We start from the raw sequence: 13,566 nt of genomic DNA on the forward strand, positions 1-13,566 counted from the left end.
GTTGTACATAAAATGAGGCTAATTATCTGTGAAACCAGGTATCAAATGGAAATATAGGCTTTTCCCGTTGCTTGGGCTGCACTGAGGAAGGGACTGAGTGAGTTGAGACCAAAGTCACGGTCATTGCTCAGAGGGTGTGTGAGAGTGAGACAAGCTGGTGGAGGTTCCTGTCCCACCTCCCCATCTGTCTGTGTCACCGTGAGTCACTGCCAGCTACTCCCACTGCCATGGTAGGTGGCACAGTAATAGTCAGCCTCGTCCCCGGCCTGTGCCCCGCTGATGGTCAGGGTGGCTGTGTTCCCTGAGTTGGAGCCAGAGAATCGCTCAGGGATCCCTGAGGGCCGGTTGCTGTCACTATATATAATCAGCACAGGGGCCTGGCTGGGCTTCTGCTGGTACCAGTAAGTATATTTATCTCCAATGTTGTTTCCCCCGCAGGTGATCCTGGCTGTCTGTCCCAGGGCCACGGACACTGAGGGCGGCTGAGTCACCTCATAGGAGGACACGGAGCCTGCAAGGAGAGAAGAGAAGAGAAAAGGCTTGAGACTGAGGGGGTTACACCAAGGAGACCTTTCCCTGCCTGTCCCAGAAAGAAGGTCAAGGATGAAAGGGCCCTCAGGGCACCAGCGAGCGCAGTGTGGGGGTCTCGGCCCCACCAGCCCCTCACTCTGCAGCAGGGTCAGAGCCTCCTGCCCACCACAGCCAGGGCCCTGCTCAGCTCAGAGTCAGGGCCAGGCTTGTCCCTGAGCCCTGGGGCCGGGCGGGTGGCGGATCCTGGGCAGCACCTGTGCAGTGAGCGAGGAGGCCGAGGAGGAGAGGGGTCCAGGCCATGGTGGAGGCACCCCCGATGCTGCTTCCCGAGGCCCAGGCAGGGCAGGTTCCTCCTAGGCCCCTCTTATCCCCTTGCTGGAGAGACCTGCCCTGATGCAAATCAGCCCTGGCCAGGGGCTGCTGCCTGAGGAGCTCTGTGGTTCCCAGAGAAGGCTCAGCCCCAGGGGACCCAGGGAGGGGAGGGGCGGCCCTGCAGAGCCACCTTCAGCCCCTAAGATTCTCCTTCTCCTGCTGGTGACAAGTCTGGGCCAACATCTCCACCCCAGGCTGTGTCCGGCCCTCATTGCTGGCCTGACCACGGAGATCTCAGAGATGAGACTGCATGTCATGACCCCGGTCACAGCTGACAGCACAAAGCTTCAGCAGCTGCAGGTCCTGCCTCAGGTCACAGATCCTGAGCAGCTCAGCCCAGTCAAAACTTCGGCTTTGTCATGTGCGTGTGGGGTTTTGTTTATAAATGTTTCTTTTTTTAGAGACAGGGTCTCCCTCTGTCGCCCAGGCTGGGGTGCAGTGTTGTGATCATAGCTCACTGCAGCCTCATACTCCCCAGTTCAAGCCATCCTCCCTTCTCTGCCTCCTAAAGTGCTGAGATGACAGGTGTGAGCCACCCCGCCCAGCTCACTCGCAGTTTTTAAGAGCAACTGAGGGGCTATAGATTTCTGCCTTTGGTGGGAGCTGCTGGGGAAGGTCCTTGATCCTGTGCTCAGTGTCCCCAGCGTGTGCCAGACGTCAGTGACAGCGACAGTGCTTCAGGAGAGCTTGGCAGTTGCTGAGCTCCAGCCTGGGGGGTTCGCTGGGCGGGGTAATGAAGCACTTGTACCTGTACCAGAGAAACAGGGAGAGCGTAGAACAGCCTGATGTGTGAGACGTGGAGCCAGAATCATTTTTGTTTCAGTGTCAAGTAGGAAAAGAATGACAAGTATTAGACAGTGGCTGCTACCCTTTGATGAATGTTAGTATGTCTCTCCCTGGGGCCCCGCCCCCAGCCCCAGGGGGCTCTGCCAGGTGACTCTCTGCTGCCCCCTGGTGGCCGCTCCGCACTGGCTGCTGGAGGCTCAGGGGCCCCCTTGGTCCAGGTGCAGATCCAGAAGCTGCTGCTCAGGTCCCTGCTTCCCTGCCCCACGGGCTGCTGCCCAGGGGAGGGTTCCTCTTCCCTGCGTGCCCTGCCTGCCTCACGCCAGGCACGAGGGCGCAGACACCCGCGAGGCGCGAGCACATCTATCTGCGGGAGGAGGAGGCAGGTCCACCGGGGGCGTCCTGCACATTTCTCTGCGGGGCTCTGAGGTGGCCATTACTGCTGCTGGCTGTGGGTGTGGGGCACTGTCAGGTGAGGGTGGCTCCTGCCCCAAAGTCAGAGGAAGGAGAACCCGCCCAGCACGTGTTCACTCCGACCCACTCTGGCCTCGCCACCCCCCGTCCTGGGAGCTCAGCAGTCTCACCACAGGTTATGCATCCAGGTTCCCACAGGATGACACCAGGGACACAGCAGGAGCCCCATGGGACGTTCATGAGTGGCTGTCCCTGGTCACTCTGGGCTCCTTCTGCCCTTCACTGCCGCCCCGTGTGGGGCTGGGAGTGCGTCCGTTGGCAGCTGCAGCTCCGGCCCAGAACCGACACACACCAGCAGCCTGCGTGGTCGGAGGATCTGCCGTCCCCAGGGGGAACCCTCAGGAGCCTGGGGATGAAGTGACAGTGGGGCTTAGGGGACAGGGGAATGGATTTGGGCCTGGCCAGGATCTGGGGGGGACCTGGGTAAGGGAAGAGCAGGGTGAGGCGGCCGTGGTGACACCTGGAGATGGGGCCGGGGTCACCCCAGTCCTGAGATCCTCGAGGGAACTCTTGGAAGTCAGTGTTGCGTGTGCGTCACAGCAGATGGCAAATAAAGGCTTTGGTGTCAGAGAGAGAGAGAGAGAGGGAGGGAGAGAGGCCAATGTCAACATTGAATTCTGGTCTCCTGTCCCCAATTCCAAGAGTATTTCTTAATGAAGGTGGATCGTGTGAGCCAGGCTAGGGACGACAGCATGTGTGTGTCTCAGTCTCCCTTTGTTCATGTCAGAGGCCAATTTGTTGTCACCACCATGTGACGACATCCTCAGCCCATCTGCTGCTGAAGGTCAGGGGTCCTGTGTTCCGACTGATGTGAAACCATCGCTCAGCACTGCACGAGGATGTTTGTCGCTACACTGACAGCCCACTGTTAGCACCAGCCTGGGTTCTGCAGGTACCAAGTCAGAGCAGGGACGTCCCTGTCTCACCCTGAGCAGCTGAGGACAGTCTGCACCATGGCCCTGAGCACCCCTGAGAGGACACAGAGCCTGCAAGGGGGGACAGAGAGGCTGTCAGAGACCAGGGGCTCATTTCCATGGAGATCCCCATACAGCGTCCCCAGCCTACGGGTCGGGGCCAGGCCTAGCCTAGGACCCGTGGGGGCTGAGCCCCAGAGCAAGGCCAGGAGGCTGCACCTGTGCAGGGAGTGAGCAGGAGAGGGGTCCCGGCCATGGTGGGGACACCCCCAAGCTCTGCTTCCTGGGCCCCAGCAGGAACCTCTCTGATGCATTTCCTAGTTAAGGGCTCATTGGCACCTGGTGTCTCCATCCGTTTCCTTGGGGCCAGGTCTGAGGGTGACACTCAGAGTGTGTTTGCTGCATCTGGGGATGGAATGAACTGTCCCAACCTGCCAGTCTGGGGGAGGGACCTTGGACATCTGCTGCTTCCCCCCCCCACCCCGACAGGTCTCCTCCTCAGGTGTCACCTGTGCAGGTTCAGCCTCCCCCAGGGCCTTCCCCACTGTGGCACTGCTGCCCCCTGCTGGTGACAGATCCCTTCTGGCTCAGGGGAGTCCCTTCCTGTGCTGTACAGGAGCAAGAACATGTGAGCCTCCCAGGAATGTGCAATTTCTATTTACCACAGAAAATGAAAAGCAGAAGGTTAATAAGAGGGCCAAGCACAGTGCCTCATACCCGTAATCCCAGCAGTAGGGGCGGCTGAGGTGGGAGGATCATTTTAGGTCAGGAGTTCCAGACCAGCCTGGGCAAGATCGAGACCCCAACTGTAGAAACAACAGAAAAATTAGCTGGTGTGGTGGCGGGTGCCTGCAGTCCCAGCTACTCGGGAGGCTGAGGCAGGATGATCACTGCGCCGAGGGGTTAGAGGTTGCATTGAGCTACAATCACGCCACTGCCCTGTATCCGGGTGACAGAGCAAGACTCTGTCTAAAAAAATTAAAAAAAGGAAATTAAATTTATAGAAAACTATACTTATAACAGCAGCATACACATACTTTTTACAAATATATCTATCATTTTTAAGGTAATGCATATTTTAGGCCATAAATCAGATGTTAATAATTTGAAAGATTGAACATTATACTAGGTATGATTTAATGCAGAATTAAGTAATTAAGTAGAATTAAAACCTGAAAAATTTTGGGGAATCCTCATTTATTTGGAAATTAAAGGACAGACAACTAAGTAATCCATTGAGTCGAAGAAAAGTTACAACATAAATCAGAAAATATTGAGTATTTTAAAGATAAAAACAGAACATACCAAATTTTAAGTAGTGCAGCTAAGTCAGTGCTTTGAAGGAATCTGTGGCATTAAATGATTAACACTGGAAAGAAGAAAGATGTAAGTTAAATAACTTAATCTTCTACCTTATAAATCTAACAGAAAGGTTGAATAAAAATTCAATGCAAATAGATAGAAGGTAATAATATACATAAGAGACAAATATTAATGAAACAGAAAACTGGAAAACAACATAAAAACGTAAAAAAACGTAAAGAAAACGTAAAAAACGTAAGAAAATGTTAAAAAAAAAAAAAAACAAACTTGGCTTTTTGAGAATATCCATAATAAAATGCACTGGTTTTACTTTTAAGAAAAAAGGGGAAAAAAATGCCAAAACTCTGACTGAAAGAGTGACATCAGTACCTACCTTATAAAAACACAGAATGGTTATATGAAATATGACCAAGTATAAATGACAAAATCATAGGTGACTTAAAAGTAGTGGATAAATTCCAGGAAATACATAAATTTCTGATCCCTGGTGCTGTGGGGGCTGAGCCTGGGGCAGCATCTGTGCAGAGGGACAGGAGGGGACCAGGAGAGGAGTCCAGACCATGGTGAGTGGGGGCAATGGTTTTGGGATGACTCAAGCACATTACACTTATTCCACTATTGTTGCATTGCAATATATAATGAAATGGTTCTACACCTCACCATAATGCAGAGCCTAATGCTGCCACTGACCTGACAGGAGGTGACCTCAGGCGTGATGCTAGTGACAGGGAGTGGCTGTAAATACAGTTGAGGCTTCCTCACTCCTGGGCCACTCACCCCTGCTGTGCAGCCTGGTTCCTAACAGGCCCCAGACAGGTACCGGTCCACAGCCCAGGGCTTGGGGACTGCAGTCCTAAAGCGTTTCTCCTAGGTTCCCTATGTTTTCTTCTAGTCGCTTTATATTTTGGGGTCTCATTTTAAAATCTTTAATCCATTTTGAGTTGATTTTTGTATATGGTGAGTGACTGGGGTCTAGTTTCATTCTTCTCCATGTGGATATTTCGTTTTCTCAGCACCATTTATTGACAAGGGTGTCCTTTTCCCAGTGTCTGTTCTTTGTCACTTTGTATTAAATCAGTCAGCTGTATGTATGTGGATTTATCCCTGGGTTCTCTATGCTATTTCCTTGTTCCGTGTGTCTGTGTTTTCACAAATACCGTGATGTGCTGGTTACTATAGCTTTGCAGTATAGTGTAAAGTCAGGTCGTGCGATGCTCCCAGCTTTCTTCCTCTTGCTCAGTGCTGCTTTGGCTATTTGTGGTCTTTTCTGATTAAATGTAAATTTTAGGATTTACTTTCAATTTCTGTGAAACATGTCATGGGTACTTTGATAAGAATTGCACTGAATCTGTAGTTTGCTTTGGGTGGTAAGTTTTTCTTTTTAATATATTGTAATTGTACCTCTAAGGCCTTCTTGCGTTCTTCTAATGAGAAATGTTCCCCTATTATTATGTTATTTACCTGCATCTAAATTGTCTTTTTTCTCTGGCTTCTTTTAAGAGTATTTATTCATCACCAGCTTTTTTTAGCCATTTGATTATGGTGATAATTGGTTTTGTTTTTGTTGGGCTAAACCCAGAGGCTGGTGGGAGGTTCCTTGAGAACTTTCCGTTTAAACTGGCTCCACCCCCTTTAAGGGCCCCCCAAACCCAACTAAATAGGCCCCAGACACCTGCCATTTGTGGGCTGCCGCCCTCTTTACCTCAGCCCCTCTGTATTCAGACCTTAAAATAAACTCTGTTTTCACCTAACCCAGGCCTCGTGTGTTCGTCCCTCAGCATTCTAACAGTTTTGTATATGTTATGTTTTGTGTTTCAGGGTGTGTGTGTGTTTAGAGTCTGTTAAGCTTTACAGAACCAGAGGTCACAGTTTTCATGAAATTGGGCATATTTTGGTCATTATTTCTTTAACTGACTTTTCTACCTTCCTCTCCCGCACCAATCTGACCTCCTTCACAGCCTTCAATTATACCATTGAGGCAGCTTGAAGATTTCCTTCAACTCAGTGACGCTCTGTATATATTTTTTGTCTTTTCTTTTTCTATTTTCATCTTGTGTAGCTTCCATTGTAGCTCTCATTGAATCTTCACGTTCACTAATCTTTTCTTTGCAGCATTCAATCTGTGATCAGTATTATTCAGTGTATTTTTTATCAGGAGTTTTGGGATCATTTCTAGAAATTTAATTCTTCCATGTCTTCACTTAACATGTCCAATCAGTCTTCTACCCTCAAAAACAAATAGAATATAGAAATAAGACCTGCCTCTGTATCCTTGCCTACAAATTCTATGGTCTATGCAATTTCAGGGCCACTTAGGACTGATTCACATTTCTGCTTCTTATAACCCATATTCTCTTGCTTCCTTGTAGGAAATTATGACAGGATGCAACTCTCATACCTCTAAAAATCTCCATTAACAACACCTCCTCAACTCAAAGTTTCCTTAACGTGTTGTCAAAACATGAAACAACCAGCCAGGCGCAGTGGCTCACGCCTGTAACCCTAGCACTCAGGGAGGCCCAGGTGGGTGGATCGCTTGAGCTCAGGAGTTCAAGACCAGCCTGAGCAACAGTGAGATCCCATCTCTACTAAAAATAGAAAGAAGTTAGCTGGACAACTAAAAATATATGGAAAAAATTAGCACATGTCTAGTCACAGCTACTCAGGAGGCTGAGGCACAAGGATTGCTTGAGCCCAGGAGTTTGAGGTTGCTGTGAGCTAGGCTGATGCCACGGCACTCTAAACTGGGCAACAGAGTGAGACTCTGTCTGAAAAAAAAGAAATCAAACAACCCATGGTAGTGTATCTATATGTGTGTATATATATGTACATATATCTCTGTGTGTCTGCATGTGTGCGTATAATTATATATACAATTGACATTTGACCAAAGCAGGGGTTGTGGTGTTAACACCATACACAGTTGCAAATCCACCTATAACTTTAGACTCCCTGAAAACTTAGCTAGGAATAGGCTGGAACACTTATCAATAACAGAAACTGTAGATTAATCCATGTTTTTAATGTTCTATGTACTATATATGGTATTCTAATGATAAAGTAATCTAGGGAAAAGAAATGTTATTAAGAAAATCAGAAGAAAGAGAAAATATATTTACTACTCATTAAGTGGAAAGGGATCATGATAAAAGTTCTTCATCCTCTTCATTTTCAGTTCGAGAGGGCTGAGGATGAGGAGGAAGGGGAGGGGTTCATCTTGCTGTCTCAGGAGCGACACAGGCAGAAGAAAACTGATGGACCATGCAGTTCAAACTAGTGTTGCTCAACTATTAACTGTACGTAACTTGCTATGTACGTTGATGTTTTCAGATCTTAAACCACATTTCTGGCTGGGGAAAGGCCGTCCCTCCACCAGCAACTCAATCTGTATTCCTTGAAGTAGCAGTGAGCTCAGCCAGGAACCTGCCTTTGACACGCAAACTACCCAATCCAGAGCCACACCTCACCTGCCTGGTCTGTGAAACCTAAGGGTCAATGTTCCTCTGCCTTAATCATCCCAGGGCCCCGTACCAGGTAGCTAGAGACCAATAGCCCAAGGTCTGCTGACATTCTTCAAACTGGCCAGTCCTACCCTGTCTACCCTTGATCATACTCACGAAATCCTAATATGGCCTGTGACCTAAGGGGGACTCACACCCTCCTGTCTTCTAATTTCAGATGAGGCTGATGTCTTTCCTGCATGACCGTGCATGGCACGTAGTCCCTCCTGGCCCTAGAACCTGTGAGCGTAACACAGTTTGTTTCCTGAACCTCCCCTCTGTCTGCTCCTGTGGCTGGAACTGACTTTTTTCATAAAGGATAAAAAACACAAACTGAGAATAGGACTGCAGTCTCTGAGATTTGATTCTTGACCCTACACCTCAGCCACAGGGGGTAAAACCTGTTGCTGTTGGCACTAGGAGCCATGATTATAATCCAATGTCACTGCGGCAGCACAGGAGATGGTGAGCACGTCTCCAATGGTCCCAGATGCTGAGAGGAGGAGTTGGGAATGACGGGGCCCAGAACTCTCATGGGAGGGAGAAAGGTGCAGAGGGTGAATCCTGGGCAAAGACGCCAGGGGAGCCTTGGGAGGAGGGACAGAAGGTCACCTGAGTTTCACAGACGGTGTGAGTCTCACCTGCGCATGAGTAGGAGGCTCAGGAGCTGAGCCACTTAACCTGTGGTTCTGAGGGGACCAGCACCAACAGCCACACCTGGGAGCTGGCAGACATGGAGTTTCTTTAACTGTCCTCATCTTATCAGACAGAGGAGGATTCAGGTTCCTGACCTGGTAATGATGTGGGAGAAATGTGTTAAGTACGGACATTTCCACAGGCCACACGGGTGGTGTGTTGAGGAGGGGATAACAGCCAAAAGTGTTGTGCAGATAGAAATACACGGTTCCTGCCATCTTTCCTGTTCTCTGAGCATTTCCAATGACTCTATTCCTTACTCAATGCTGGCCTAAATCCTAACCATCCTTTCAGTTCTGTGTCCATAGAGCCTGCCAGGGAAGTTCCTGTAACCACCAGAACATACAGAAATACAAGATGACAATCCTTTAGATTTCTCAGAAAGTATCCTCACCGTTGAGTATAGGGTATCTAGAACTTTTGCATAAATCACACCTCATCCCAATTCTGCACCTGGAATCTTACCTTTAATGATGTCCCAAAGAACTAGAAACAATAAGATGGAAAGTCTGATTTCCTGAAAACATTTTAATTGACTTTGAGATGATCATGTGGTTTGTCTCCTACTAACATGATGCCTTATATTAATGAAGTCCAGATGTTAAACCAGCCTTGTATTCCTGGGATAATACAACTTAGTCATGGTGTATACTCTTTTAATGTGTTGATGCATTGAGTTTACTAGTATTTTAAGGAGGATTTTCTTTGTCTATATCCAGATGTATTATTGATCTCTAGATTTCTATTCTTGTGACTTCTGTTTGATATTTGTATCATAGTAATATCTTCTTCATGGAAAGAGATGGTATGCATTTTCCCTCTTCTATATTTTGGAAGAGTTTATGAATATTGATATAAATTCTTCTTTAAACGTTTGGTAATATTTACCAGTGAAGCCATTTGTGCCTGGGCCTTCCCTTATGGGAAGATTTTTCATCACTAACTTCATCCCCTGTTATGTTTTTAATGAGGTTTTCTATTTTGTGTTTAGTCCATTTCAATACCATCTGTATTTCTAGGAAGTAGTCCATTTCATGTAATTTTTTGACTTGCAGTTTTTTAATAATGTGTGCTTAATTGTTTTGATGTCTTTAATATCAATGTTTGGTTTACATGGTTTCTGTGATTTGTCTCTTTTTAAAATTTATCAATCCATTTTTTATGATTTACCCTGCAGAGTGTTCAAGTGCACTCTAAAAGAATTTGTATTCTGCTTTTAAAAAAGGGGGAGTTTTGTATTTGTCTAAGTCTAGTTGTTCTATAGTGCTGTTCAAGTCCTTCCGTTTGTACAAGTATATGATATTCACATAATTACCCATGCAGTTACCATATCTAATACTTTTCATTTCTTCATGTAGATTCACATTTCTCTGTGGTATCATTTCTTCTCTGTATGAGGGGAGCCCTTTATTATTTAGTTTAGTAAGCGACTATGGATGATCAATTTTGTAAGTGTTTATATATTTGAAAAAGTTGGGGGGATTCGGTCATCATTTTAGAAACACAAATTACTGAGCTAAGAATACAAGGTTTCTTCTTCTAGCATTTAAAGGTGTGGGTCCCTGTCTTCTTGCTTGTGTTGCTTCTAATGAGAAGTTTGGCCTTATAGTTTTGTTGTTTTCCTATATCTGACATGTATTTTCTCTTTGGTTGCTTTGTGTTTTTTGTGTCTGCTTCTTTTTTGCTGTTGTTCTTTCTAAGACAGGGTCTTGCTCCGTTGTTCAGGCTGGAGTGCAGTGGCACCTCCATAGCTCGCTGCAGCCTCAAACTTCTGGGCTCAAGCGAAGCTCCCACCTCAACCTCCCACAGTGCTGGGACCATAGGTCTGAGCCACCGGGCCAGCCTCTCCTTTAATAGTGTTCCTGCATCACTGTTCTTTAGTGATTTGATCAGATGTGTGTTTGTTGAGTTTTCTTAATGTATTTAAATTTCTGACTGTATTTTGATCTTGGGTTTGGTTGCAATTCTTGGAACACAAGGCTTATGGTTTTCAACAAATTTAGGTCATTCTGATCATTATTTTTTAAATAGTTTTTCGTTTAATTCTTCCCAACATCTTTCTTTCAGTGATTCCTATTACATCATTTTGGGCTGTATGAATCTGTCCTGTAACTCACTGGTGTGCTGTTCTTTCTATTTTCATTATTTTTTCTGTGTGTCACTGTCAATATTTCCTATTGCTGTGTCCTCAAGTTCACCAATCTTTTCTTTGGCAGCATCTGTTAGGCTGTCAGTCTCATCCAGTGTATCTTTTATCACATACATTGTTGGTGTCATGTCTAGAAATTCAATTTAGGCGTTTTTTTTTAATGTTTTCAATTTTTCCCTTCAACAGGTTGAATCAATTCTATACCCTCCAGAATAAATAGAATACGAATATAACAGCTTCTTTTGTATCCTAATCTAGAAGGTCTATTACCTGTGCAATTTCAGGGCAAAGGCAGATCGCTCAACTTTGCTGCTTGTTATGCTTCATAGTTTCCTGTTTTCTGGAAGGAATTTTGATAGGCTTCTAGACATTGTGAGTTTTTCCTTGAGGGATAAGTGGCATTTTTATATTTCCGAATCTACATACTTTTCTTACTCTTGGATTCAGAAAACTTATGGGAAGACAGTTTAATCTTTACTCAGATTGTTCTTACATTGTCCTCGTTGGGACAGGAGACCTTAGTCCACATCTAGTTTTCCCTGGTACTGGGGCAAAGCTCTTCTAACTAGTTAGTTTCGTGCCTGTAGTTAGGTGCTTTTCCGCTCTGGTTGTAGGAACAAGCATAGTCCAGATTGTGTGTGTGTGTGTGTGTGTGTGTGTGTGTGTGAGCCCTGCAAATTGTTCCCTCAAATGACTTTGGGTTTTTCTTTTCCTTCCACACAGTGCTCAGAAATAATTACAGATTCCAGAGTTGTGTCTCTGAGCAGCTCTCTCTTCTTCCATACTCTTCTCTGTAGAGTTTTTTGTATTTTGGGTTCCGTGGAATCAGACTCTGAGAGAGAAACTGCATGCAGGGGGGTGTAGGATATTCTCTCTGGAAGGAGGTGTGGGAGGCACAACTGGGACTGTGAAATCTGGAATGTGGCTACAATAGAGGCCCGAGCTGGAGGCCCTTCAAGTTCATGCTACCCTGAGACAGGGCCTTGTATTGGGGTCTCGGGTGATTGTTAGGTGTCAGCACACTCTGAGAGGGGGCATAACCTGGGTGGGGGGAGTCTCTGCAGCCTGAACAGTTCCCAGTGGGGGCACAGCTGGGACTCCCACGGACGCCAGCAGCGCAGGGTGGGTGGGTCCGCCCTGAGGAGCAGGTCTGCAGTGTGCACCACACTGGTCTCTGCCCAGCGCCCCAGGCCTGCGTGGTTTAGCCGGGGTAATCCTGGGTGTTTCATAGGAATATTCCGGGATATTCGGGCATGCGTAGAGGCTCTCGGCCAGGCTTGGTCACCACATATGTGGATATTCAGGTCCCATAACCACTTGAAACATGTGTCCCTCTCTCCTTACTTCCTTTCATTACAGTCAGAATCATTTCTCACCGAGTCACAGTCTAGTGCAGCCAGTACCAGGGACCAAGAGCCTGACAGCCCCAAATCTTCTCCTGACCCACCCTGTGCACAGCCTGCCTGGAGGGCTTGAGGGACAGGCATCCTGGGGGGTCTCAGATCTGAGTGACCTGGGCCAGACCTGCCATGATTTGTCCTTGGGCTGGAGGAAGAGAGTGGCACAGACATTGAAGGGGTTTTTGTCTCACTTCCCCATATGCCTGTGTCACTGTGAGATTATCACCACTGCTGTCCCATGACTGACAGTGATAGTCAGCCTCGTCCCCGGCCTGGGCCCCGCTGATGGTCAGGGTGGCCGTGGTCCCTGAGCTGGAGCCAGAGAATCGCTCAGGGATCCCTGAGGGCCGGTTGCTGTTACTAAAGAGGTTAACATAGATGAGCAGCACAGGGGACTGGCCTGGCTTCTGCTGGTACCAGTTTGCATAATTGCTCCTTAAGCTGTCTCCCTGGCAGGTGATGCTGGCCGTCTGTCCCAAGGCCACAGACACTGCAGGCACCTGAGTCAGCTGAGAGGCCACAGAACCTGCAAGAGAGGACAGGAGAGGTGAGTCTGGGGGTGAGGGTCTCATTTCCAGAGGGCCCCACGCCCTGCAGCGTCCCCTGTGCTGAGCTGAAGGTCAGAGCCAGGCTGATCCCTGGTGCTGTGGGGCTGAGCCTGGGGCAGCACCTGTGCAGAGAGTGAGGAGGGGGAGCAGGAGAGGGGTCCAGGCCATGGTGACACCCCAGAGCTCTGCCTCTGAGCCACAGCTGGGCAGGGACCTGCAGGGCTGTCTTATCACAGGAGGGGAGTCTCTTCATGCAAATCTACTTCCTTCCCTCCCCTGACTTGTGGGGCAGCTCCCTGGTGAGCAGTGAACACTGATCTGTTCCATCCCCCAGTGTCTCTCTGAGCTCTGGTCTGAGCCCTGACCTGAGGGACCCCTGCTGGTAATTTCTTAAATTCGAAAAAAGGGCCAGGGGGTGTCAGGAGTGGAGAGTGGATTTCACCTAATAAAAAGGGCCTCAAAGGAAGCATCAGGTTATGGTCTTTGCACCTGAGCTCTACCAGGGGACTTGGAGTTAGCAAGTTGCATATATCAAGGCCCACAGTGCCCCCTGCTGCCCACAGGAGGAATGCCACCCTACAGGTGTCACTAGTTCATGCACAGTGACAGCTTCTGAGCCTTTCATATATGCTAGACCCTTGGGTGAGTGTTTTACAAATGTAACCTCAAGAGGACATTCATGTTAACCCCACAACAGCCCTATTTTCAAGGCACAATCTCTGCTCCAATCTGCTGGTGAAGGATGGAATATCATCAGGTGACATAATTTTGCCAAAGTCCACATAGAGCAGGGCCTGGGACAGGAGTCCATGCAGGGGACTCAGCTCATAGCCTGACCCCCCCAGCCCTCCCTGCCCTGCTGTCCACCAGAGCCCG

At 48.0% G+C, this 13,566-nt stretch overlaps 2 gene segments (V, D, J or C); both read right to left on the bottom strand.

The window, feature by feature from the left end:
* Positions 1–203: 203 nt before the first annotated feature.
* LOC138401602 (immunoglobulin lambda variable 3-9-like) lies at positions 204–855 on the bottom strand. The segment is given in 2 exon segments: positions 204–511; positions 786–855. Coding segments are annotated over 2 exon segments (354 nt in total).
* Positions 856–1,560: 705 nt separating this feature from the next.
* LOC138401603 (immunoglobulin lambda variable 3-19-like) lies at positions 1,561–12,858 on the bottom strand. The segment is given in 5 exon segments: positions 1,561–1,651; positions 2,008–2,135; positions 3,087–3,146; positions 12,334–12,668; positions 12,813–12,858. Coding segments are annotated over 5 exon segments (660 nt in total).
* Between the last annotated feature and the right edge of the window lie 708 nt (positions 12,859–13,566).

Source organism: Eulemur rufifrons, chromosome 21 (genome assembly GCF_041146395.1).
Source record: "Eulemur rufifrons isolate Redbay chromosome 21, OSU_ERuf_1, whole genome shotgun sequence".
Classification (NCBI taxonomy): domain Eukaryota; kingdom Metazoa; phylum Chordata; class Mammalia; order Primates; family Lemuridae; genus Eulemur; species Eulemur rufifrons.